The sequence below is a fragment of the Aspergillus puulaauensis genome, chromosome 1 (genome assembly GCF_016861865.1).
Source record: "Aspergillus puulaauensis MK2 DNA, chromosome 1, nearly complete sequence".
NCBI classification, from domain to species: domain Eukaryota; kingdom Fungi; phylum Ascomycota; class Eurotiomycetes; order Eurotiales; family Aspergillaceae; genus Aspergillus; species Aspergillus puulaauensis.
In genome coordinates this window covers 2,283,277-2,303,536 of record NC_054857.1, presented here as the reverse complement: position 1 = coordinate 2,303,536, position 20,260 = coordinate 2,283,277, and the positions used below count along the sequence as shown (strand labels likewise).

Genomic DNA, 20,260 nt, shown 5'->3' with positions numbered 1-20,260 from the left:
GTTATATTTCCAATTGCAAACTGCGCCTTCTGGTGAGATTGTTAAAACTGCCCCTCTCCCCAATCTTATCACCGAGTCTATATTTATCGGAATGAATTCTTGGGGTGCATGCAGCCAGAAAATGAATGATTTCCGAGATGGTGGCGGCCTTCTGTCACCGCGACCCAACAGCTAATAGAGGCGTTTACTAACTACTTCTTGGTCCTGGAAGTGAGCAAACAGTAGATAACCTCTATTATTAACCCCAGATTTTCGATAACTGACACCTGGCGCATGTCACTGAGGATTTGATAAAGCAATATAGATCGGCCGCCGAACAACGATTTCGTGGGTGTTATCAGAAACATTACATGACAGCTGTGATACAACCATCGCCAAGAGATAGATTAGCCTAAGGTGAGCCCCTTGCTTGCAAGGTTTAGAAAAATATGAGGAGTACGACAGTAGATTACGAATTAGATGCCTCATATCTAGTTCATACTGAGACTGGCGGGATCGTTTCAATAGCGGATCTCGGCGGCTGATCGAACTTACTAGGGATACACATGCAAGGAGACTCAGCGGGGAGGTAACTTCGACGTCGTTGACATCTACACCAATTGGTAAGCAAAAGTGGGTTAGTAACTGGGCAAGTATTAAGAGTTCTTCTCCACCAACCTTCATGGCTATTTTGTTGAGTAAAGTTCAGATAGGCAGAATCGAAAAAGTCGGGCCGATGTGACCGTTCTTCAAGGTGGTTTGTCTTGTTCATCGTCGTCGTAATGACGAACCTCTGGAAACTCTTGCATAACCTGAAGGTTTGAACTTGAAAGAAAGCTGTCATATAAGCACGGTACTTAAGTATATGCAATGCAGGAGCCACGACGTTCATTGGGAATGACTCGCACTGACTTCGTACATCTGTAAATTACAGGGTATCTGATTGGTAACACATTCAAGGTTGAAAGCGCCAGAATTAGCGCAAGCTTAATTGACAATCCATTGTTTTATTGGATAATCCTGGATTAAAGCAGCTCCGCCCAGACCGCTTCGCGGGTCACGGGTGGGCTCCGAAGTTGGAGCAGTTCGTCCTTTTCTGTCCTGGCGTTTCTTCCCCTTCATGATCGCTACCAGGATCTGAGAAGAGGACTTACTACTTAGTGTCATCCTGACGCAGAGGTAATCCACGATCTACGGCTACTTCATAATCCCCTTATCCGCCTGATGTCATTCATCCCGCCACCGGGTTTATTCGAGTAGGGCAGGAGAACTGTGGTTCTGACAGCAGCCCTGAGCTATCCTCGATAACAACATTCAGAATTCATCCACCTTCATACTCAGCCAGTTTTGCTCGCAAAAAGAGAGCCTATTTTTCTGGTGTGATAATATGACGAGCCAAGGACTCAACAAAATGCCAGATGCTGGACGATTTCACTCGCTTGGTCATTACGCAGCCGGACACACCGTCATCAAAATCTAAAAATAATATGGAACATTTTTCGAATACTCAAAATGCTACACATAAGGAATTTCTTACAAAGAGGAGCGGTCGGAAAGTCACGCCTCTGCGAGGTGGCTTACACCATACGCAGAAATCTACGCTCGGCGGATCAATGCGTTCAGCAATTCCCATCAGTATTACCATAGTACTGCGGTCATCATTAACGGAAATGTGGTATCTATCGTGTACTCGGTGAGGTCTTTTTCATACGGTGTGCAATGCATGACGACTTTCTGTTTTTTGCTCGACATGGCCTGCATCGTTTCTGACGCGGCAAACGTCCCAGACCAACAACAATCAAGCGTGGAAACATACAATAGCATGGATTTCTGCATATTTGAGAACCATTCCAGAAATCAAAAAGAATGACCGAGCTTCTCGATTTGTACCCACTTTTCAACCTTTCGAAAGCAGCTAGTAGCTTATCCATTGCGCAGGTATCGCTAATTTCTACCTCGATATATATGCACATGGCAGGATTATAGTTGCCTCTACATATCAGATGCATGACTATTGGGGGACCCGCAGATTTGACTTGTTATACTGGTGCACTCTCACACCACAAGTACGTATCACATTATGCATGTTTCTGAGAAAACTTGGCTTACGAACCGCATCGCGCGTTTGCGAACTCCGTCGATTGCCTCGTCTTCAGAAGATGATCAGAACTTGAAAACGTATACGGGAAAGATATGCAACTTTGTGCATACCGACCCGAATCTCTGGCCATCTGTCCAGTGTTGGGTGTTTCTCGTGGCTCCATACGCACTTCGGTCTGCCTTCCTGGGAGACCCTAGCTGATTGCGCGTTACTTCGGCCTATATTATGCATGAGGGCCATCAGTGACTCTTTATTGCTCTCGAGTTCCGAGTTTGCCATGGAAACCTCGGTTCACCGGCCTTGCAAAGCCGTTAACACAGCCGCATCCCCGAGAACTGCTACGCCGGTATCCTACACCATGCATGCGGTGTACGGCAAAAACTTTCCAGCTCAGCCACTGCGCGACTTGTTTCCCTGTTTTTGTCTCTTTCTTTCCACATAAAAATGAAACCATTAAAAGGAATGGCAGAGTTTTCCTTGCCACCCTTACCATTCTGATATCAGCAGTTCTTCCATTGCCCAGTGCGGCAGGTCTACAGCAAGGCACCCGTGAGTACCAGAAACCGAAGGGTCATCAATATCCGAAAACAATAATCGGTGGCTATCGCGGGTATGTTGGCCTAGAGGCCTAGTGCTGCCAAATGTCAGCTCTGAAAAGCATTGAAGCAGTCGTGGCGCTCACTCAAACTGTCAGCTCAACCGGTTTCCGCATGACTCAGTGCTTCATTCCATGCAGTTTCTACTCTGCGCTTTCAATACCTCTTTCAAGCTGCCAGGAGGACTCGCGGGGTTTGGAGGCCGGCGACAATCGATTTCAATAACTCGCGCTTGCCATTCCGTAGTTAATGGCGGGGTTATGGGCGTAGTCTTCGATATTCTATACTAGGCGTGAAGCATACGTATTGTATTAATTATGATGGTCAAAGGTGGTGAAATATTTTGGTGAAGCTGTGTCGAACGCTTAAGCTTTTCTATCTCTAAATTATATATATATATATATATATATTTGGTAGTCCCAACCAGCTCCAAAATATTAGTACAAGTTTGTATCCGTTTATTTGGTCATCAATTGTATATTTATACTACTGTGAGAATGCAGGTAAAATAATACGAGGAAGGCATTGCCAGCTGGTTCAGAATTGCCGTAGACTCGGACAGCACGATAAAAGTATTAAACGTAGCAATCATTCATTCACAAACTCATTAATCAACCACAGCCATCTAGAAACAATTGACCGCATCTATTGAGCACCGTAGCGTGCCTGGTAGTCCTTCAATCTTTGAATCTCCTTTTCCCCAATGTCACCACCGAGCTTCTCAATCAAATCATGAAGACCAATGACAGCGCGGACAGGAACCTTCTCGCCCAGATCTCTCTGTGCAACACCAACAGCACTCTTCGCCTCGCCTTCACTAACTCTCTCCTCCCGATCCAAGAGAACCACAACACCAGAGACAATACCACCTTCCTTCTCGATAATGCCAACAGCCTCGCGCAGCGCCGTCCCGGCCGTAATCACATCATCGACAATAACAACCCTCTTGCCCTTCAGCGGCGCCCCAACGATGTTCCCACCCTCACCGTGGGCCTTGGCCTCCTTGCGGTTGAACGAGTAGCTAACGTTGTTCCAAGTTCCCTTGGGCGAGGCGGACAGATCATCACGGACAGCCAATTCGTTCACTACGGCAGCGCAGATGGGGATGCCTTTGTACGCTGGGCCGAAGACAATGTCGAAGTTGGGTGTTTTGGTTCCGTCAGCGGTGGTGGTGACGAAGGGCGGGGAAGAGAGGACGCTCGCGTAGGCGGCGGAGGTGGCGCGGAGGAGGGGCGCAGTGTGAAGGAGAGAGGAGGTGAAGAAGTAGGGGGATTCACGGCCGGACTTGAGGGTGTAGGTACCGAAAGAAAGGACTTTGTTGGATATGAGGAGGGGGAGCAGGGATGCTTTGTAGTCTGGGTGGGCCGACATTTTGCGGTGTTTCTATGTACGTGGTTTTTCTTTTTTTCTTTTTAGATGGTTCGTCCGTGACTTTAGTGCGCGAGGTCTAGAGAATGCGTCAATGGAGAAAATTAGAGTAGGACGTCAACTGGTTTGCTATGGAAGAGAAGCAGAGGGAAGTGCGGGCGTGCCTGAGATTTTCCTGTCGGTCATTTTTTTTCGCCGGGAACCAGAAGGAGGGGCGGCGGGGAGGGAATTGTCAATTGAAGGAGGGGCGGGACCGTCCAACTGCATCTTCCCTCTGCTCCCCTTCTCCTCCTCCGCCCTGCTCTTCTTCTCTCTACCTCTCCGCACTCTCACGGTGACTGAACCCACTGCTGTTTTTGTTTTCTTTCCCTGCTTGCATCGGAGCAATTCCATTTCGGGGGAAAACACGTGCTAGCCAGACCCTCCGAACTCCGGACGTGAGGGGTCCCCATCTTCTGCATTCCGTTTGTCTCGGAGCAGGCTCTCTCTGTTGACTGCTCGTCTGCTATCGCGTGTGTGTCGCCTTGAAGAAAAACAAACTTTATTTTGCTATTTACGTCTTGTTTTATTCGGTTTGAAGCTGCATGATTGCACTTCTGACTCGACTTCCCAAAAGCTCACCGGCCCAGCCGCCCTGTCAGCAGAACGAGGAGATTCTAATCCGTTGCGTTGAGATTGAACATCCTCAAACATACTCCGTTTCCCAATACTGTTATTGAACTAAATGTGAGTGAAGGAGCCTCGATTTTCAATCATGGCCTTGTCCATTGTCGGTCATTTACTGAGATTTTCGACTTAGAGTAATCAGCTCCAAACATGCACGTCTCAGAGAAACTTTCCCAAAATGAGGCTGCCGGTAGAATCGGTATCTCATTCGAGTTCTTTCCTCCCAAGACAGCCCAAGGTGTGCAGAATTTGTACGACAGAATGGACCGTATGCACGGCTTGGGCCCCTCCTTCATCGATGTCACTTGGGGTGCTGGTGGACGACTGTCGGATTTGACCTGTGAGATGGTCAATGTTGCGCAGTCAGTCTACGGTTTGGAAACATGTATGCACCTCACCTGCACAGATATGGCTCAGGAGAAGGTCGATGATGCGCTCCAGGCCGCCTACAAGGCGGGCTGCACCAACATTCTCGCCCTGCGCGGTGACCCACCCCGTGAAAAGGAGGTATGGGAAGCCACAGACGATGGTTTTCGGTACGCAAAGGACCTGGTCAAGTACATCCGGGAGAAATATGGGAACCACTTCTGCATTGGCGTTGGAGGCTACCCCGAAGGCGCCGATGACAACTCTGATGTGGATCTTTTGATCGACCATCTCAAAGAGAAGGTCGATGCTGGTAGCACTTTTGTTGTCACCCAGATGTTCTACAATACAGAAAACTTCATCCAGTGGGTCCAGAAATGCCGTGCCAAGGGTATCACCGTGCCCATTATTCCCGGAATCATGCCTATCCAGACATACGCTGCCTTCATTCGACGGGCGAACTGGACAAAGACTCAGATTCCTCCCGACTGGCTTGAGGCTTTGGAACCGGTGAAAAATGATGATGCTGCCGTGAAGCAAATTGGTAAACGTCTAATCGCAGACATGTGTAGGAGATTAATTGATTCTGGCATCAAACACCTGCACTTGTAAGTTCATAATCTTCCCTTCGTGCATTTCGGAAATTAACAGTGCTCTAGCTATACAATGAACCTCGCACAATCGACGCAGCTCGTCCTTGAAGACCTACAACTCATGCCAACAGCCGAAACCCCTATCCCCCGGCCTTTGCCTTGGAGGCCTTCTCTTGGTCTAAACCGGAGAGAAGAGGATGTCCGTCCCATCTTCTGGCGGAACCGAAATTCATCGTACATTGCCCGGACTCAGATCTGGGACGAATTCCCCAACGGCCGCTGGACAGACTCTAGGTCACCAGCGTTTGGTGAGTTGGATGCCTATGGTGTAGGAATTAAGGGCACCAACGAGCAGAACATCAAATTATGGGGCGAGCCAAAGTCTATTCGTGATCTTGCAGAAGTATTCGTCCGTTTCCTGGAAGGCCAGCTCGACCGACTTCCTTGGAGTGACTCTCCTATCACTCCTGAGACAAATGCCATCAAGGATCCACTGGTTGAACTCAACAAGGGAGGATTTTTGACTATCAATTCCCAACCCGCAGTGAATGGTGTGAAGTCTTCTCACCCTATATATGGATGGGGCCCAAAGAACGGTTTCGTCTACCAGAAGGCGTACCTTGAGCTCCTCATCCCTGCCTACTTGATTGACGACTTGATCTCTCGAATCGAAGCAAATGAGGACCTGACCTATCACGCTGTGACAAAATACGGGGAATTGCGGACAAACACCCGTGATAGCCCCAATGCTTTGACATGGGGTATCTTTGCTGGACGCGAGGTTGTACAACCAACAATTGTAGAAACTGTCAGTTTCCTGGCCTGGAAGGATGAGGCATACCAGCTCGGCGAGGATTGGGCCAAGTGTCATGATAGCGCAAGCTCAAGCCGGAAGTTGCTCCAGAGTGTAATGGACTCGTGGTACCTCGTCAACATTGGTAAGTTATCTGAGTACAATCTCAGTATGTCGTACTGACCATATCCATAGTTAACAACGACTTCCACAACACCTATGACCTCTTTGAATTGTTCAAGGGCCTGAATGTCAAGGACATCGATGTTGAGTTCCCAGGCGAAATCTCTGAACCGAAGGTTCAGAATGGAACGACGAACGGCACCACTAACGGCGCCACTAACGGGACTACACCAGCGCAGCCCGTAAAGAACTAGACACCTCAACATTTGCCATGTTCTGTTTAACACAAAACAACCCGCTGATGCAACTCTTGCATTATTCTACGAACATATAATTCAACACCTAATTTTCAACACTTCTCTCAACGATACCTGCCGGGCAAGTTCCCTAGGCACTGAAATGTTTTACGTCGATACGAATGAAGACCTCTCAACGATTTCTTCCTCTCAAGCGTTTTTAATTCAACATGACCTTTCCATTCTCAACAATATACCCTCGCGTTTCTCTCTTCCGACTTTTTTCTGAGCATGAGAATCTTTAACATTCAACATTATTCCTTTTTTTTTGTTTCTCCCTGGGGAGAACAATTGAGAACCCAAAAATCTGCATGAGTGGTCTTATGATAATTCAACACTATAACGGGCGGAGTTTTTTATGATATGAGTGAGTGACAGCTGCCGGGTGCTGCAGTTGTTCACCAAAAGTGATCGCATCCTCTTCAACATGGGATACGGATGGATTGGAGTCCTTTTTTGTTTGCATGAGTCTTGGATATCGATTTTCATCCCTCCCTCCCCCCTCATTTCTTCTATATTTAGTTTCATCATGTCTAGCCTGACTTGGTGGATATTATTGTTGTACGTACACGGGGATTGCTGGCTGGTACGTACCAACTTGAGTTGATAGAGCCAGCCATTCCCTTTCTCTTGGCTTATAGAAAAGAGAAAGATAAATAAATAGAAACTCCGTCATCTAGGACAAGACGGATATTCAGCATAAAAAAAAAAGAAAATTTGCTTTCGAGACCTTTCAAACAGTCTAGACTAGACCCAGAGGTAGAGTCACATATTTGGATTGCTGTAAGCAGACAATGTACATGATATTAACCCGTGCATAACGATAAGCTAAATAATAGCTAACGACGGGTTTAGTCATAAAAATACAAGCAGGAAAAAATGTAAGATTGCTCCGGCAACCTCCAAAAACTCCAAGAACGGCCTGCAGCTAGGAACGGGACGGAAAGTGGTAGGGCAAATACGGCAAGAACGAGAACGAGTAGCAGGGAGCAATTGACCCGCTTATAGTAGGAACAGTATTCGTGAAATCGCACGGATGGTTAATGCAAAGGGCCTTACAAACCACATTATCCAAGCTCCGATGAGAATCACAACCCCCACAGCTCGTGAGATGACCATGGCAACAAATCCGAGAATGAGGAGATACGCCATCGCTTGGCCGAAGTCAGCTAATAACCAGGCAGAGTCCTTGTCGTCGGCCTTGGGCCAGACCCCTGTAGCGTTGTACGCGGATATGATGGTCAGACCCCTTCTAAAGACGCATAAACAATGTTCGAGCATTCCCAGAATGCCATTCAGGAACAGCTTTAATAACACCACCTTCGAGCCGCGATTCGCTTCGATTTGACGGTAAAACCCTTGCACCTGAGCGAAGAAGAGGAAAACCATGTCGATGACCATGTGAAAAGTTTGAGAGCTCATGAATCTCTTGGTATCAGACCGCGTCTCGCTACCATTTTGGTCTTGGTCGAAGTGCCTGACTTTGTCGTCGGAACTGTCTTCTCGATTATCATCCAGTTGGTGCCCGTCTAGTTCAGCGACGTCAAAAATTTTCGCTTGCATTGCTGTAACACGGGACTGTGGTGAGCTCTTGGGGGTTGGAGGCGAGGGAGATTTCGTGCTGGTAAGTGCCGGGCCTTTCACTTCTGGGAAGTTTGATGATAAGGTCGACTTTTTCGGCGGTATATGACTTGCTCTGGTCGACGTACTTTGGGAGGTGGATTTTGAGGAGCTATCTGGTAGAGGTTCGATACGGGACTCGGTGGACGACTTGCGGATTCCTGGCGTACGGGTGAACCCACGTATACCTCGTGGCTTTTCTCCGGTGACGGATTTTATTGTGGCGATGGCCATCGGCGGGTCTGCCCGTTGTTTGACGACGGGAATATTCGTGGGTGCTGCCGGATCTAAAGGTTTTGCAGAGGGCGCGCTTGATTTTCCCAATGAATTTTGACTCACTCGACGTAGGCCTGAAGGGGAGACACCCCCGCTGGTGTTGTTTATCGAGATTTTCGTGTTTATCCATGGTCTTGTTCGAGCGTCGGTGATGATTTCGCCTGCGCTTCGTGAGGTGGGCTCCCGAGCGCCGGTGTGTTTGGGTATGCTGCCTCTTAAATCCCCCATAGTCACCATAGTACGTGTTATAGTGGGTGTGATAATGAATACATCGTCCGGCCTGGGGATCAGCTTCTGGTTCTCTGAAGCGTCGGTCTGAATCCCCGTAGAACCTTGTTCGCCTTTCGGTGCTTGGATCGTAGAATTCCTTGTCTTCAGTTGCTGACATTGTGCTTCTCGGCACAGCACCTTGGGTGTTGGCTTCGAGCATTGGGCATGCTTCAAATTCTGAAAAATTGGTTCCCATTCTTCTTGAACAAGACTCGTCTCTCCGGGCTCTCTCTTCGGCTGGTGGGTTTGCGCCAGTTTGGATTCTCTGCGAACCCTGGGCATACGGGAAGTTGATATATTCACGACTCTTGGGCGTTCTGGTGTCGAAAAATACAGAATTTCGTCCGGGTTCCGATCGTGCGGGCCATTGATTTCTTTGCACCCTAAAAAAGAACCGTCTTCGTTTGCGCGATGTGACTTCTTTTTAGGGCCTATTGATGACTCCTCCCAAATTGTGCTGCATCTCTGCTTCCCGACTTCATCAGGGCAGTAGTATCGGGGATTACTAGGGCTGTATGTCGGTTTATCATCTGTCTCTGTATTCGATGCGAGTGGCCGTGAATCCTGTCCGTCCAATGTTCCTGGCCGCTTCCCGCTCGGGTCGGGGAGCTTAACATGCTGCTCTGGTGTTCCGTTGCGCGGGCTAGGGAGAGTGTCGGGATCGACCATCGACTCTCCATCCGTCTGTACTCTCTCGATGCTTTTTTGATATTGAGTAATTTGTCGCACATTCATGGTAGGAGGGTTGGGCTCCCTTGCAGACGGCATGTGGACAACGAATCTATCCTCCCATTCTTTCATCGACGACGGGCCAGATATGGGAGACACAGAAGAGTTCGAATTGTAGGTCGAGTCGGTAGTACTGCTCGACTTATATCTTTGGCTGGATAATTCACTCCCGTTTGAGCTGGCCGAACGGTTACTATTAGTCCGCGGCTTGTCGTCTGAAAATCGATCTCGACGGGACGAGGTACTCTCCTTGGATTTCTCTCGTTCAGGCGTCGAATGCTTCGGCTTCGTTTCATAACCTGCCTTTGACGTAGATTGTTTCTCGCTCGAAGGGCCACCGGAATACTTCCACTTATGCTTTGCTATTTCTTGACGCGGTGCATTGGCCAACGAGAGGATTTTTTTGTACGCTGGATTCTCGGTTACCTTGGGCTTTTCTCTGTGCCACGACGCTGACAAGTCTTTGTCCAACTTATCCCTAACCTTTCGCCAGTATCGCTCGCGTTCCTGATCCAAGGGCTTGGGCGAACCATGCTCGGATGAGCCGTCGTGTCCTTTTTGTTTAATTGGGGCGGCAACAGCGTTTCGCACACTAGGCTCCTTATCCGTGAAGACTTTGAGTACAGGAAGTTTGGTCGGCGTAGTCCTAGGTCGGGGCGGGGATTTAGATGAACCGGCCTCAGAGGTATTGCTTTCTGAACGGGCTGCTAGTTCAGCCACCCCGTTCCGGGTGTTGTTCATGTCAGAGTCCTGGATTCCACCCTTGCCACGATGTTGTCGAGATTGAAGGTTGAGCATACGCCCGTTCACTAGATCGTAGGCCATATCGACACGTTCGGGTTGCATACACGGAGGACGTCACTCCAAGGTCAGTGCCGATTATTTGCCCGAGACGCTCTTTCCATGGGTATTCGTCGAGATAAGACGTGATCCACAGCAGGTCAAAATCGCGTTCACTATCTGGGCGTTGGGGAAAGAACAATCGAGGTAGGGCAACCACCGTGTAAGAAAACCGAGAGACACCTGGCCCGGCCTGGCACAAATGGGCGGGGAACGCGTATAAGTCGAGGGCCGAGGGATTGGAATGTAAAGCATTGGGTCGCCACGATTGAGAATGCACCACTCAACGAGTGCGGAATGTGCTTCCTCATGTTCCGATGCAGTTTGGAATGCAAGCCACATCCTCGGGAGGAAATTTGTAAAAAAGGAAGGCGCGTCATTGGTGCCGATCTGTGGCAGGCAGAGCATGTTCAACAGGAATCGAAGTCCGTCAAACCTTACTCCGTAGAGCTCTTGACAATCACGACGTCCACCCGGTGGCAGGTTGGCGAAGATGGAGCTCCCCAGCCACATTCCAGGGTTGATAGATACGCGAGTCGACAAGACGTCGCAATCACATAGGGATGGTATAGATATACATTGAAAATTAGAGCGGATCACGCGTCTCCCGAAGTATTCGAGGGTCATTTGTGTTATCCAGTATAAATCGTCATAACGTCAATCAATTTCAACTTGGTTCAACTAAAAGCGCCCGGTTTCCCGGCGGAGATTGCTTTTGCTGCTTGTTCTCGGCGTCATGGGACTAGTTGCGGTCGACACATTACTCTTCTTCAGGGGGCTTGAAGGTTTTGCGCTTCGTTCTCTATAGAAGAAATCCCCGTTGTTATGCAGGCGGCGATCAAAATTACCTGGAGTGGACTTTCGCAAAGGTGAATTGGCGTGTGAGTATACCCCAAGGCTACCACCATCGCCGCCTGTGCGACTTGGAGTTTGCCGAAATTGAGGCTGGCGGATGGAACCTAGAGGTGCTTTGATGGCCGGAGAAGTATCCCGCAGATGGTTTGGAGTTTGGACCGAGTGAGAGGTCCTTATGGGCGTGGAAGAGAAGGAGCTATTCCGAGAGGAGTTTCCTTCTGGGTCGATATGCCTCACATAGTTGGGGTTCGGGCTAGTCTTGAATCCCCGGTTTATAACAACAGCTGGCGTAAATGTATCAACTTTGTTATATTTCTCTTCGAAGTCAGAGTTGGGTCCCGAGAACTGAGTTCCCACCTCTCTCATCAACGGCTGAGTTCGGGGATGAACAAATTTCGTGTCGTATTCTTTCAGCACTTCCTTGTGAACCACCATAGCGTCCTTAGCCTGCTGTTTGAAGAACGATGAGAGGAATGACATTTGCACTGATAGCAGGGTCGTCACTACTAGAGTCGTAACGATGGTAACGCTAGGCCGAGGGTCGGAAAGTTGTGTTGGCAGAAAAATCCAGTAGATAAGGACATGACCAGGGCTGAAGAGACAGAATAGCCGGAGGCAAATTGGTAGAGGGTCCCAAACCGCAAGTTCCCAGACATCGCGCATGGCATCTGGGTGAGCCCTCGACTCAGCAGACCCAGTAAGCGCATGAGCAAGGTATCGGATTGGCGAGGCCGTTACCGGAGTAGAATCGACTCGAACACGTTGAGCAGATGGTGTAGCAGGGGTTTGGTCGACCGAGGCTTCAAACAAGCGATAGTGTCGTTTACGTTGGAATGTGTAGAAGGTGTTCAAGCCGGCGACGCAGATCAGGAAGTGGACGATAAACGATGCCTAGCAGATAGCAGTCAGTTTCCAAACTGCTCTTCTGGGTATATTCAGAGGCAGTCACTTACCAGCCAACTGAGCAAGGAAACTCCGTCGCCCTCGCCAAACACATCATCAACGGCTTGACTGCCGCTCTGCCGACTGTTGGCCCTCGCAATCATAAATACAATGTTCAAAATCACACCCAGCGGCAGCGCCCAGTTTTTCTCAAGCTGGTCCCAGTCATTTGTGTCAATCTCTTCCGATAGCCAAAGCAGAAAGTCCAGCGGGTTTAGATAGGCTTTGATACGCTCCGCCAACGGCTGGCGGCGTACAAGGCGAGGCATCGTGATGTCAAGGAAAAAGGACGTCGGAGAAGCAAGAAGCGGAGAAGCCGGTTATTGGAGCAGAATATTAAATTCAAAGACGATCTTCCACCGAACCACGAAAGGGCCAAAGTCCAAACCTTTGAGCTTTGAACGAGCTTGCAAAAGTAAACAACAGAGCATAATAGTACTACAGAAAAAAGATGGGGAGCTCGGATTATATAAGCGGAGCTAAGGCCACGAGTTCCACTCGCTGATTGACTAACTGCATTCGGGATGACGATTGGGGCGGCACGGGATTAACATCAAGATCAAAGCTCGACGATTGACAGCTGCGGTGGCACTGATACAGGCTCGGATTTTTGCCTGCGCAATTAAATTTCAGCGGAGCGATCTTTAGATCGTACTGTCGATTCTTAACTCCCTCATATTTCAATTCAATCACCATGGCGGCAGGCCCCGTGGCTTATAAGGTAACGATTGCTATCCCCCTCACTTGGGACATCTTCTAACTACGGGATACACACTGCAGGACCGACAATTTCTCGCTGTCATTGGAGATGAAGAGTAATCCATCCGCCCTGCGATGTGATTCAAGGAGGCAACCCACGCTAATATGCCACCAGCTCTGTAACTGGCCTTCTCCTCGCCGGGATCGGGGTAAGTGTCAACGCACACCACAGCATAACGGGGAAGAACGATAGACTAATTCATATTTCGTATCCAGCACGTCACAGCTGGCCCAGATCCGCAACGAAACTTCCTAGTCGTCGACGCAAAGACCGAGACCTCAACTATCGAGAAAGCATTCCAAGACTTCACGCAAGAACGAAAGGATATCGCTGTCCTTTTAATCAACCAACACGTACGCTTACCCATACGATGCGACCAATGGACACTATACTGATTATAATTATTATAACAGGTGGCAGAGCGCATTCGAAATGTCGTCGACGCGTACTCCGAAGCTTTCCCCGCCGTGCTCGAGATTCCAAGCAAAGACCACCCTTACGACCCCGAGAAAGACAGTGTATTGAAGCGAGTGCGTCGGTTATTCGGTGAATAGATCGGTTTAGCCTTAGCGTGTTCATGTTTCGTTTCTGTTGTATATCATTGGGCATATTCTACGTCCTGCGCATCCCATTCGGTTTCAATTATTGTCAAGCTCCATCGCAATCACAACCTATAGACGGAGTGGTTCATTTTCAGTCTATATCTTCCACTTGGCCGCTAGCGCGGGTATTTAGGTGTGTAGTCTTTAGTAGACAGTTTACCGAAATGTTGTATTAAGGACAATAAACCCGATCACAAAGAGTATCCGAATATACTTGGTTCAGAAGTCAAAACGATATCCAAGATGCGGAGGTGTAGATAATATGTGAAGATGCTCGGTTTTTACTATGCATATCGAAGGTCACGTAACAGCTATTCAAGCACATCCAGAACACCGGGAAAGACGTAGCACTCGTACATTATTAGCAGGAATTGCGGGAAGGTGGACGTGGTCCAGCATCTGTATAACAGCGGGAAACGGCGAGCTTTGGACAACATTGCAGAGCCGGCAGAAAGCAATAAAGTCTGGATGCGCGATGATGAAAAATCGTGGAGTCGATGGTAAAGTTGCAAAATCATGTAAGCGTTACAGAAACAAAGCCATGGGCGCGGTAAGGAAAAAAATATCTATAGTCACTTAGAACTGAATGTTCTTGGCATCCAGGCAAGTGATCCTCTTGTCGTTCTTGTCGTAGACGTCCGCATGGACAGTGTATTTACCCTGTCGCATATTGTTAGCTTAGTTGAAAAACCTCGAGCTTCGAATAAGGGACATGTCCAACGTACCGGAGGAATCTGAGCCGGCAAATCAACCTCCCTGGTAAGAACTAGGGGACCTTCCTCCAACGGACACTCCAGGTTCACGTTGACGATCTGATCACACAGGTCGGGGCGTTGCCTAAGAAGGGTGATCAATCCGTATTTGACTTCCAGAAGAACATAAGCGCCTTTTTCAACTCGCTCATGCAAAGTGCCCTCGGCCTTGATCTTAAGTTTTTGGCCACTAGCGAGCGTTAGCAAACTACATGGGGAAGATAAGAGACCACTAGGCGACTAACGGCTTTGGAGGGTTTGGAGCTAAATCCACGGATTTAATGTCGAGTAGGTTGCTACTCGGTTCTGTGCAAAACTCCAGCGGGTTATCGCCGTGGACAGGATATTCCTGTACTATAACATCCTGCCCAGATCCAAAGAACGAAGCGGGTGTAGCGGTGACAGCCAGCGGGGCCAAGAGCAGAGCGGCGACAGACGATAAGAGCTTCATGGTTTCGAAGGGTAACCGAGGGCGAGAATGAAGGATGGTGCAGTTAACACTGCAGATATCGTGGTGAACGTATATTTACCCAGGAACGAGCTCGCAGTCGTGGGGAAAGAGGAGAGATGTTGGAGAATGGTGTCATGGGAGTCGAAGCGCCTTCACTGACGAATGGCTGGCTGGGTGCACGTGATGACGGCGCTTATCTTTTAGGTACAGCCAAGCCACGCTCGTGGCGCGTGATGCTGATGTTTAGTTATTGAGCAGTGCTTACTATCAAAGCGTTGGCAACAACTAATTTCAACGTGTGACGACAAAAATATTGCTTTACCGTTGATGGGATCGGTCAGCGAGCAAAAATTGAACCTCGCCCCTGTATGCAGCCTACAGTAGAGTTATCTTTGTCGGAACGACCCGCCCCCACTCGACTCCAGTCGCCTCCACCCGCACTACAGACATTGCCCAGGTGATGAATATGAGGAAGTGCTCTGTCTAACCAGCTTCATTCTGATATATTATTTACAGGTTATACAGTAGGTCATGCACATTACTCATCTAGTGTTCGGAAACGAAGATACCGGCCATACCCATACCCTTGAAGAAAAGAATTAGTTCGGTGTCAAACTCATACTTGGGAGGAATAATAACTCACCGTTCCAACACACATGGAAGTTACAGCCACTCTCTTGTTCTGCCGTCGCAGTTCTGATAGAGCAGTAACAACCTGGCGCGCGCCTGTTGCTCCCAATGGGTGGCCGAAGGCAATCGCACCGCCGCGAGGATTTACCTTGGACATATCCAAGCCTAGCTTCTGAACGCAGTATACGCCCTACAACACAATTAGCATTTCCCTCCAGTTCCAAAATTATGGTTATTACTTACCATGGATGCAAATGCCTCATTGATTTCAAAGATGTCAATTTCGTTGTTGGTCAAACCGAACTTGGAAAGAATCTTAGGAATGGCCAACGAGGGGCCGATCCCCATAATTCTGGGTTCTAAGCCAACAACTGTTGCTCCAGCAAACTTGCCGATAATGGGTTGCCCGAGTTCCTCAGCACGAGACCGTTTCATGAGTAAAACTGCCGCAGCACCATCGGTGATCTGACTGGCATTGCCGCCAGTGGTGTTGCTTGGATTCCACTGAGGGAATGCGGCCCGAATCTTGCCCAGTGACTCGGCAGTTGTGCCATATCGGATGCCATCGTCTTTGTCAACAACAACGGATTTGACTTCACCAGTCTTGGGATCTTTGATCTGCGTCTTGACGGGTACGATTTCATCTTCAAACCAGCCAGCCTTCTGAGCAGCCTCTGCTTTCTGGTAACTCTTGGCAGCAAACTGGTCATGCTGCTCACGAGAGATGCTGAATTGACCAGCAACATTCTCAGAGGTCTGACCCATGGGCTGCATGTTCTGCGAGGCAACAGGGTGCGACAGAATCGAATTAGACAGGTCCGGTGCACCGCCGTCGGCATTTGTGCTCATGCTCTCCGCGCCAACGGCAATACCAACATCGATCGAGCCAGCAATCACCTGGTTTGCAATGTTCTGAATCGCCAGCAATCCAGAAGAGCAGAATCGGTTGGAGACAGATGCGGCCGTAGAAGCGGGGAATCCTGCTGCAAGCACAGCAGAACGGGCAACGTATGCCTGGCCGGGGCAGAGACAGTTGCCAACGGAGACATCTTCGACGAGGGTAGGGTCCAGCTTGGACTTTTCGCGCACGCTCTATTTAATTTATCAGACCAAATCCCACAAGTTTGTTGGGTTTGATTGTCGTCATACCGTCAATAGGGAAATTAACAGGTCATCGAGACGGGTGTCCTTAAGACCACCTTTCCTCGCCTTTGTGAGCGGAGTTCGAACAGCAAGCGTTATTACCTGATCGCAGACTCGTTAGCGATGGTGCTGCTAGACGGTGGAAGTAGAGGAGCTTGACATACGACATCGTCAGGGTTTTTGGCCAGCAATTTCTCCCTGGAGGACGCAGCGTTCGAACCCGAAAGCTGGTTCGAGATAGAGGAGAGCCGTTGCTGGGGCGAAGACATTGTTGTGTGGGAGGTGAATGGTATACTGGGGAAGAAAAAGGAAGTTGCGCGGAGATTAAGTTCCTCCCCGCTATGATATAGGAACCAGCTAGCTTGGGGCAACTCTATCAACCGCGGCTCTGGGGAAGTAAAGAGGAACAAATAATGATTAATCAACCGAGAGGAAACCGGAAGTGGGCCAGAGTGACGGACTGCCGAAAGCCGGTTCACTTGTACAACTTACAACGACCAGGACCAGTTCCTGCCGACCAATTCACGGGAATGCTCGACGGTGGTAGGTTTATAGACAGCACTGACCTGAGGCAGAGGCAGTTCAGATCCTGCCAGCACATGGTTGTACAATGTCGTCGCTTGTGGTATACAGTGAGGAATGCTCTTTCGGATTTTCGGTACAGGGTGTGGGAGCAGTGCCGATATGAGTGCCGCCCAGCCAGCACCGCTCGTATTGTCACAAAGCTGTAAGATACGGTAACTTCTGGGGCCGAGGCTGTCGGGGTGGGTCCCCTTGGTGGCAGTGGAGGAAGCGATCTACAACTTGACGGCCGGAGGAGACTTTATCAACAACGGTTGTTCAACACTTGGACTGGCCAAAGTAAACCAGAATGCGGGAACTTGTGCACTTCAATTTTTATTTTGTAGCTGCAGGGTTCATTCCTAAATCTACTCCGTACTCTGGACAGGATTGCGGAGAATTGCGGGGGCTCCCGGTTTAATATCCGAAACACGAATTGGACTAAGGTCGCTCTCACTAGCTGGACTGTTGGTTTTGGAGATGGGTCAAATGGCCCAAACCTCCGCTCGAGGTTCCAGCACCCAGTCTTTTTGGTTTTCGGATCTGACGCGGTGCTGCATTACCGTATCCCTCCCCCCGGACACCTAGGCTGTTCCCCGGTGCTTGTCCCTGTGGGCGGCAAATCCGCGACTATCAGTTCCCGTCCCCAGACTCCGTCCTGGATTTCCAGGTCAGGCTGCGTTAGAATAAACAGCTTTCGGTTGCTGTCTCCCACGCTGAGCTCTCTGGGTTTATAATTAAAGGCAGAGTGCGCCGCCCAATAATCTATGCGCGGTTGATATCTTTTTTTTTCCTGCACCAAAGTTTGTTTACGCCTACGTATAGAGTGCTACCATGGATATTCTCTCTGAGATCGGTGTGCCCACTGTGGCTGCCGCGTCGGCCCTCTCAGTTGCGGCCGCTGCTTACTTGAATGCCAAATTATCTATCTCTACAGATCTAAGCGCCATCCGCAGTGATCGAGCTTGGGGTAAAAGGCTGGCTCACCGCATGTCGCAGCTAGGTGATACTGTCACCATATATGGCATGCTCCATCGGGTGGTGGAAATAGAAGGACATGGCTCAGCCGAAGCACTTTGGTTTGAAGGGAAATCATGGACCTATTCAGAATTGAAAGACCGTATGCTTTATTCCTCATACCTAGATCAATTAAGCACACTAACCTGTACATAGTTGTTGACCGATTAGCTGCCCTTCTTCATGAGCGAGATATTCACTCCGGAGACTTTGTCGCTGTCTTCGCTACCAATTCCCCGGAGATGATTGTCATGCTCTATGCCCTTTCTAAACTAGGAGCCACTGCTGCTCTCATCAACATTAATCTACGAGGTATGAATGCACTTTCTTTTATCGCCAGCCAGAGTCTTGCTAATTCAGACAAATCGACCAGACGACACTTTCATGCATTGTCTCAACGTCTCGGGCTCCAAGTTTATCATATCTACACCAGATCTATCAAAATTTGTGTGCTCTGACTTGCCTCATATATCGTTCAATATATCATCTTTTGACGATGTCTCGGCTACGTCTGAGCTTGTTACAACCTCGCAATTACAACAATACACTCTGTCAACGCTGAAAGCCGCAAAGAGATTACCTAGCGACCTCACAGCACTTATATATACCTCAGGAACAACGGGGAAACCCAAGGCATGCGCTGTGCGCAATATGATGGCCATGGTCACGTCGAATCCTCTCTCAGCAGATGTCAACAATCCTTCGAGGTACTTTCCTGTACGAACATACTGCTCTCTTCCACTTTTCCACGGCACAGCCTATTTCACAGGGCTGTGCTACTCCGTGGGGAACGCAGGAACCCTATGTATCCGCCGCAAATTTTCCGCTTCCAAATTCTGGAAAGACGTTCACGACTCAAGAGCCACCCGAATTCTGTATATTGGAGAGCTGTGCAGATACCTCATGGCGACGCCTCCCTCTCCATATGACCAAGACCACTCCTGCATTGTCGCCGCTGGCAACGGGTTGCGCGGAGACATCTGGGAGCGCTTCCGTCAGAGATTCAACGTTCCGGAGGTCCGCGAGTTCTACCGCTCAACCGAGGGCATCGCCAAGTACGACAACTTTGGCTTTGGAGCTTGGGGCGCTGGGAAGGTTGGGTTTGCAGGTCCAATCAAGCGTATGCTTGAGGATGACACGATTCTCGTGAAGTACGATGCCGACACTGAACTGCCCTACCGGGATCCCAGCACTGGGCTCTGTGTTAGGGCTAAAATTGGGGAGGAAGGAGAGGCGATCGGCCGCGTGAGAAACCGCGGCCTGCTTACCGAGTATCTGCAGAATGCAGAGGCCACGGAGAAAAAGCTCCTTCGAGACGTGTTTGAGAAGGGGGATCTCTTCCAGCGCACGGGTGATCTGCTCGTCCAGGATTTTGAAGGGTGGGTGAGGTTCCAAGACCGGGTTGGAGATACCTTCCGGTGGAAGGGCGAGAACGTCAGTGCGGGAGAAATCAGAGACCATATCTCTACTATTCCCGGGGTTCATGACGCCGTTGTTTACGGCGTAAGACTGAACGCGTATGACGGACAGGCAGGCGCCGCAGGTATTACTCTTGAAGATCACTCGGAGGGTTCGGCCAGTGAGTTCATGGCCAGGCTTCATACCGAGCTGAAGAAGAAGGGCGTGCCGTCGTACGCTGTTCCCCGGCTTGTTCGAGTGACCGAAAAGTAAGTTTTCCTGCGCAAGAACAATGGCATGTGTTTTGTCTAACCATCCATCATGATAGGGTTGAAACAGGAGTTACGTTCAAGCAAGCCAAGGGCGAGTTGACGAAGAAGGGCTGGGACCCTCTTGGTGACTGGAACGGCGACAAGTTATATTGGCTGAACGGCACGATATATGAGAAGCTGACCGAGCCGAGTTGGAAGTCGATTGAAAGCGGGGCTGCTAAGCTGTAATAGATAGACTTCACTGTATATACTCCTACCCAC

At 49.3% G+C, this 20,260-nt stretch overlaps 9 protein-coding genes across 9 annotated transcripts; 4 read left to right on the top strand and 5 right to left on the bottom strand.

Annotated features, from left to right (window-relative positions):
* Nucleotides 1-3,321: 3,321 nt before the first annotated feature.
* On the bottom strand, nucleotides 3,322-4,047 carry URA5 (orotate phosphoribosyltransferase; the record flags this gene model as incomplete). Its single annotated transcript, XM_041705906.1, has 1 exon — nucleotides 3,322-4,047. One exon carries the CDS (start codon nucleotides 4,045-4,047, stop codon nucleotides 3,322-3,324), a length of 726 nt encoding a protein of 241 aa, XP_041550264.1.
* Nucleotides 4,048-4,138: 91 nt separating this feature from the next.
* On the top strand, nucleotides 4,139-4,459 carry APUU_10897A (uncharacterized protein; the record flags this gene model as incomplete). Its single annotated transcript, XM_041705895.1, has 1 exon — nucleotides 4,139-4,459. The coding sequence occupies one exon, from the start codon at nucleotides 4,139-4,141 to the stop codon at nucleotides 4,457-4,459; it is 321 nt and encodes a 106-aa protein (XP_041550263.1).
* A 401-nt stretch (nucleotides 4,460-4,860) lies between these two features.
* Nucleotides 4,861-6,839, top strand: APUU_10896A (methylenetetrahydrofolate reductase (NAD(P)H) MET13; the record flags this gene model as incomplete). The annotated part of the gene is made up of 3 exons (XM_041705884.1): nucleotides 4,861-5,684; nucleotides 5,736-6,607; nucleotides 6,658-6,839. 3 exons carry the CDS (start codon nucleotides 4,861-4,863, stop codon nucleotides 6,837-6,839), a joined length of 1,878 nt encoding a protein of 625 aa, XP_041550262.1.
* A 1,044-nt stretch (nucleotides 6,840-7,883) lies between these two features.
* Nucleotides 7,884-10,622, bottom strand: APUU_10895S (putative NTP binding protein; the record flags this gene model as incomplete). Its single annotated transcript, XM_041705873.1, has 1 exon — nucleotides 7,884-10,622. The coding sequence occupies one exon, from the start codon at nucleotides 10,620-10,622 to the stop codon at nucleotides 7,884-7,886; it is 2,739 nt and encodes a 912-aa protein (XP_041550261.1).
* A 675-nt stretch (nucleotides 10,623-11,297) lies between these two features.
* On the bottom strand, nucleotides 11,298-12,682 carry APUU_10894S (Nur1/Mug154 family protein; the record flags this gene model as incomplete). Its single annotated transcript, XM_041705862.1, has 2 exons — nucleotides 11,298-12,362; nucleotides 12,425-12,682. 2 exons carry the CDS (start codon nucleotides 12,680-12,682, stop codon nucleotides 11,298-11,300), a joined length of 1,323 nt encoding a protein of 440 aa, XP_041550260.1.
* Nucleotides 12,683-13,107: 425 nt separating this feature from the next.
* Nucleotides 13,108-13,727, top strand: VMA7 (H(+)-transporting V1 sector ATPase subunit F; the record flags this gene model as incomplete). Its single annotated transcript, XM_041705851.1, has 5 exons — nucleotides 13,108-13,134; nucleotides 13,194-13,228; nucleotides 13,288-13,321; nucleotides 13,389-13,526; nucleotides 13,587-13,727. 5 exons carry the CDS (start codon nucleotides 13,108-13,110, stop codon nucleotides 13,725-13,727), a joined length of 375 nt encoding a protein of 124 aa, XP_041550259.1.
* A 624-nt stretch (nucleotides 13,728-14,351) lies between these two features.
* Nucleotides 14,352-14,978, bottom strand: NPC2 (ML domain-containing protein; the record flags this gene model as incomplete). Its single annotated transcript, XM_041705840.1, has 3 exons — nucleotides 14,352-14,435; nucleotides 14,501-14,717; nucleotides 14,773-14,978. 3 exons carry the CDS (start codon nucleotides 14,976-14,978, stop codon nucleotides 14,352-14,354), a joined length of 507 nt encoding a protein of 168 aa, XP_041550258.1.
* Nucleotides 14,979-15,524: 546 nt separating this feature from the next.
* Nucleotides 15,525-17,020, bottom strand: APUU_10891S (putative peroxisomal 3-ketoacyl-coA thiolase (Kat1); the record flags this gene model as incomplete). Its single annotated transcript, XM_041705829.1, has 5 exons — nucleotides 15,525-15,563; nucleotides 15,622-15,798; nucleotides 15,852-16,700; nucleotides 16,758-16,853; nucleotides 16,916-17,020. 5 exons carry the CDS (start codon nucleotides 17,018-17,020, stop codon nucleotides 15,525-15,527), a joined length of 1,266 nt encoding a protein of 421 aa, XP_041550257.1.
* Nucleotides 17,021-18,146: 1,126 nt separating this feature from the next.
* Nucleotides 18,147-20,227, top strand: APUU_10890A (putative bifunctional fatty acid transporter/acyl-CoA synthetase (FAT1); the record flags this gene model as incomplete). The annotated part of the gene is made up of 4 exons (XM_041705818.1): nucleotides 18,147-18,432; nucleotides 18,486-18,641; nucleotides 18,703-19,996; nucleotides 20,056-20,227. The coding sequence occupies 4 exons, from the start codon at nucleotides 18,147-18,149 to the stop codon at nucleotides 20,225-20,227; spliced, it is 1,908 nt and encodes a 635-aa protein (XP_041550256.1).
* Nucleotides 20,228-20,260: the final 33 nt, after the last annotated feature.